The sequence below is a fragment of the Tupaia chinensis genome, unplaced genomic scaffold (genome assembly GCF_000334495.1).
Source record: "Tupaia chinensis unplaced genomic scaffold, TupChi_1.0 Scaffold143796_1, whole genome shotgun sequence".
Taxonomy (NCBI): Eukaryota; Metazoa; Chordata; class Mammalia; order Scandentia; family Tupaiidae; genus Tupaia; species Tupaia belangeri.
The window spans coordinates 447356-452872 of record NW_006203646.1 but is presented as its reverse complement, the minus strand read 5'-3'; the positions used below and the strand labels follow the sequence as shown (position 1 = coordinate 452872).

Sequence of the window (5517 nt, the reverse complement as noted above, 5' to 3'; positions counted from 1 at the left end):
CTTGGACCCTCTCTCTCTATCGTATATATATATATATATATATATATGTGTGTGTGTATATATATATATATAAACACACATATATATATATATATATATATCTCTCTCTCTCTCTCTCTCTCTCTATCTCTCTATATATATATATATATATCACAAATTTTTCTCAAATTCTTTAAAAAAAATGATCAAGGAGAAAGCATATGAAGAAAGTGATAATTGCTCCTAACCTTAAGTATAGAAACTGGAAGTTTAGGGAAAATGAGTCCATGGCATTGAGGGAAATTAGTAGTAGATATAGAACTGTGATCTAGTGATTTCTAACTCTCCTCTTTTCTTAACTCTTCGGTAACCCACCATAGAGACTGGGCAAGTAAATGAGGAAAGGGGAAATGTTATTGCAGGAAACCTTTCATTAAAGGCTAATACTCTTTGGCTTAAAATTTTCATATTTGCCTCTGATATCCCTCAACTCTGGACTGAAGTTATTTGACAATCTGAACCAGATAGTTTGTGACAATGTGATTATGCCAAAGAATTCACAATAACTTAATTTTCTCACATCTCTGAAGAAGGGATAAAAACAATGCCTTACAATTTTATGGTGTATTATGTCTTACAGTCACTTTTTCTTCCCAATAAACTAGGCAGGTCTGTTCTTCTTCACCTAAAATAGAAGAAAAGTGATTTCCAGACAGGTGATGCATGCTATTAAAGGTCAAGATAACTCTATAAGAAAATCTGCTCTGAAAGCTTGCCCTCTTTCTCCTCCAGCATGCATCTTAGAAATGTTACTGGAGAAAAATATTTCAATATTCCATACATGTGGGAGGAGAAGGGCTCTTTTGGAAGGTGAAATAGTGATGCATTCTGCTCTTTCAGGTAGCAAATGTTTTATTAATGTATCTAATGAATAAAAATTCAAAGTAGAGTCTGAGAAACATGATAGAGAACTCTCACAAGGCAAGGCTATGGTTATATTCTAAGAGAGACAGCAAGCATTGAAACGAAAATATTGTTATTCTGGTCCTATCCATATATAATCTAGTAACCCTGAGCACAGTAGTCCTTAAATGTTGCAAGTTATTTATTTTATTTTTTTGTAGACTCTTTTGCCTTAAGAGTGCATATACTCACCAGAGAGAGACAGACAAACAGTCACAGGAGAGTGAAAGTGAGAAGTTACCCCCAGGGGAATGACCACAATCCCTTCTCCTCCACTCTCTTCCTGGGATTTGGGGGATAGATGCACATGTGCCTGGTGTGATTTTCAAGCCATGGGGCCTAGGACTTCTACCACAGTCAGCCATGTGTAGAAGAAGCCCAGCGACATAACCGCGATGCCATCTGCTGGCCCCATGTTGCAAATTTTTAATAGAAAGTGTCACTTATTTCCTCTCCGAGATTGGCAGACAACACCCTCTGTTATTTCAATCATTCTTCTGTCTTCAAAATCTATGCTTTGGGACCAGCAGTTAGCATAATGGCTATGTCGCTGGACTCCCATGTAGTCGACTGCAGTTCAAGTCCCAAGCCCTGTAGCTTAAACTCATGCCAGGCGCGTGTGCATGCATGCCCAAGATCCCGAGAGGAGAATGGAGGAGAAGGGATTGCGGCATGGCCACGCCCCCTGGGGGGTTGATTTCTTGCTTTCTGTCTCTCTGTCTCTCTCTGAATGTCTGCCGAGCGCACACATCCTGTAGCAAAAACCTCTCCAAAAAAAGAGAAAGAAAAAGAAAAAAACCTATGCTTCTTTTAATTGTGCCCAGAGTACCTTTTCCCAGCACTAGGCCAATAGATAAATAAGGAAGATACTTTGCATGAAATTCTCCATAGTCTTGTCAAATCAGCCTTGACTATTTAGATTCATTTTTTCTTTTGGTGAAGAAACAGATTTTCCTATTGCCCTTAGAAGCATAGGGGGTTTGAACTCACTGTAACGACTATTATTATTTAGACACTCAGTAACTTCCATGGCAAACTCAACAGCAGTTGAGGAGGGGAATATAAGAAGAGGTGCCTGGGATTTTTGTTCCTGCAGTCCAAATGTCATCACATCGGCAGGATTTTTGGTCCTGCGGCTCAGCTAGCACAGGGGTGGCGGCTGTCTCATCCTGTTGCCGCAGGGCTGCTGGCTAAAGCCATGGGAGTCTGCCCACGTGGGTAACATACCCTGCCAGGCAGCAAAGTGGTGATTTTGCTGCCAGAGTGCAAACAAGGCCATTTTACAAGATCAGGGGTAATGTTCAGCAAGTGTGTGAAGACAGAGACCCGGCAAGGACAACCTGGCTACAAGGAGAGCCATTGTTGTATAGGATGTAGACAAGGAAAGAGAGGAATCAGAGGAAGGCCTCCTAGACTCCAGCAGCTTGAAAGGAATCTAAGTTAGACAGTCTCTAAACTAGGCCCATTGCTGTAAAGACAAGGACTGGGATGAAACAAGCATTGAGGTTGACCAGTGGAGTATATTGCTAGCCATGTGACAATGAACAAAGCATTTCCCCTCTCGAACACAAGTCTTCTCCTCTTTCAATTATTGTGTTAAACATGTGTCTCATGACTAAAGTTGATTGTTTCATGATTTCTAATAAAAGATTTCAGAAAATCTAATGATAGGAAAAAAATATAAAACAATTTTGACATTAGTAAAGGAATTCATTATGGTGACTTAAGGTGTAGGAAGACCACTGGAGATGTTTTGAATGGGAAGTAGGTAGTTCTTTGTATAGAATATCGAGGCTAAGGGACAACTATATTTCAAGGCATGAACAACCATCTACTCAATGTAAGGTCACTGACCATGCACATAGATTGAATCATTCACTGTTTTTTCTTCCTTTTGATTTTCAGCTGGTTCAAAATTATGAATGTGTGAAGTTAAGAATGTTGCCTGGAAATGAGTCTTAAAGAGTGGTATCAATAAACCAAACTGTGTTTTTTTCTAGCATTAGCTAATTTTCCATTTATTCTAAGTGGGAAGCTAACCCCTCCAACACATACTATTGCCAACACTCATTAACCTACAGGCTTATGCATGACCTGGATATAGGTATACCTTTGCAACCTGGCTCATCTTCTCCTAGTAGTATAATGTCTAACACATTTTCTGAAAGTAAACTATTCTTGACATCAACTGCAGATGTTTATGAATTGAGAAACTGAGTGAAAGCAAATCATATTTTTTAAAAAAATGTGTCTTAACTTTTCCTTGCAAAAGTGCCACCATAATATACTAAGAATTTGTACTATTTTATTTCACATAGTAAGTAAAGAATCGATAAATATATGCAAATGGTAAAAAAAAAGAATGATGAAATAAGTGGCCTTTATTTTTAACCAAAGTTGAATATTCATGTCTTTTTCCACAGCGTTCTGATTCCAAGTACCATCTGAAGAAAAGAATCACTTCTCTGACCTTGCCAATAGTTCCATCCTCTGGGGCCAGCAAAGTCCTCAGCAGAGAGCCTATCTTACAATCAACACCTGTTACACCCCCACCACTCTCACCAGCTTTTGGAGGCACCAGTAAAATAGACCAGTATTCTCGAATTCTTTTTCCAGTTGCATTTGCAGGGTTCAATCTTGTGTACTGGATAGTTTATCTTTCCAAAGACACAATGGAAGTGAGTAGCAGTGTTGAATAGCTTGCAACTGGGACAAATTGCATTCTCTAAGTTCTCATTTTCTGTATGTATACATATATATTTAATAGCATTAATACTCACGTAAATGGTTTCCCGAACATGAAATCAAAATTGAAAATCTGTAACACATAGCTTTCAATAAGCATGTGTGGGCCCAAAAGCAATGATGTTACCCCTCAAAAGTGAAAGTCAAAGGTTGCTAGAAAATGACTTTTTACCAGAGAATGAGATGGATTCAAGATGAATTTTCCAACCTTTGTCCTTCATTGTTCAATATTTTTAATTGTCACTGTGAATAACATTTACCACAAGGCAGATAAAGTAAGAAATGCTGACACTTCCAAAGGTTGCCTTAAAATATGTTTATTTTAGCTTCATTTCTAAGAAAGCAAAAGATAAGTACAGTCTAAATATTTATCAGTAGGGTAATACCAGCATGTTGGATGCCTTTATGCTAGGAAAATAGTTTTCAGTGCCATTGTAAAGCCTATATTGAGTTTAGCCATTTGCTCTTAACCTCGCTGCGCTCCTTTACCTCAATAAAGTGTGGTGTTTGTATACATATAAATTATACATAGATAATAAATTATGTATGCATATGTACATAGCTTTAGTTGGACTGCAAATATAGTGTTGCTTTATCCCATTAAGTTTTCTTTTTAGAATAATACACTCACTATAATTCCATAAAGTAGTAGAAAAAAATAGTGATTATTGGGAATCCTTGTATATTATGACTGTAGTTCTCTCTTGAGTTTTTCATATTTCTAAGCATAACACTAAATAAAGAAAATAATAAACATGATTTTCTGGATCTGTTTTATAAAATTAGAGAAAAGAGTTTCCTTTGGTATGGATAGGTGAATTGTGCTGCAGTGTTAGGGTCCCTGGTGATTTTGAGAGGTAGAAGGTGTGGGCAACCAGGCTCAGTCACCTAGCTCCGAACTTGACTTTGTGTTTAAACAGTCAATTCTTCTTCTTCATTTACTCAATTGAAAGTGAAAAATGAATGAGGCTACTCCTCTCCTGTTCACTATTCCAATTCTTTTGGATGCTTACTCTGTGTTTCCCTCACATAGAATTGTTAAAGGGAACAGGTGCTAGGAGTAGGGGAAAGCATGCAGTGTGGTTTGTCCAAATGCATAAATAATTCCTTAGATTTGGCTGATCTTAAACATCTTAGCAATTACCCTGAGCTCTCAACCTAGAGAGCAGTCCATTACTACTACCACTCTCACCTTTATCCAAGAAAATGCAAGAATATTCCAGCTAAACAACCTTGAGTCTAACTCTACTATGGGTGTGGAGTCCCAGGAGTCTATCTAATGCTGCTATTTATTTATTTTGCCATAAGATGTGTGCACCTGCCAGAGAGAGAAACCCAAAGACAGGGAAAGTGAGAAATCACTCCTTTCAATAGGGGGAATGGCCATGCATCAATCTCTTCTCTTCCATTCTTCTTTTGGGATTTTGGGCATGCATGCCCACTCTCCCAGCACATTTTTTTAGGCCACTAGGTAAAGGACTGTCTTAGACCTCTGAGGTTTCTCATAGCTAATAGAATCTTTAGAGTTAGAAGGAAAACCTTTGGGGATTTGAGATCAGTCTCTTGAATAGGTGTGGCTTGGCTGAAATTCTCGGAGAACCCATGAAAGTTGGTTCTAAGTGTTCCAGAAAAAAAAAAAAAAAAAAAGGAGACTGGAACCAATGTCCATTTTGAGATAAAAAAAAAAAAAAAAAAAGGAGACTGGAACCAATGTCCATTTTGAGATAAAAAGTAACATTGAACCATAGAGAAAGGCCAGCCTCTGGCCTCATAGTTTAAGGCAGCCCACATTGCCACTGCATGGTTTCAATTCTGAACCTGGTGGCTTGA

At 38.1% G+C, this 5517-nt stretch overlaps 1 protein-coding gene across 1 annotated transcript in view; it reads left to right on the top strand.

Annotated features, from left to right (window-relative positions):
• GABRA6 (gamma-aminobutyric acid type A receptor subunit alpha6) overlaps nucleotides 1-4163 on the top strand; it is an 18373-nt gene extending 14210 nt beyond the window's left edge. The window contains exon 9 of the mRNA XM_006165054.2: nucleotides 3366-4163. Within this exon, the coding sequence (XP_006165116.1) occupies nucleotides 3366-3641 (276 nt within the window). The 3' untranslated portion in view covers nucleotides 3642-4163. The remainder of the gene's footprint in view (nucleotides 1-3365) is intronic.
• Nucleotides 4164-5517: the final 1354 nt, after the last annotated feature.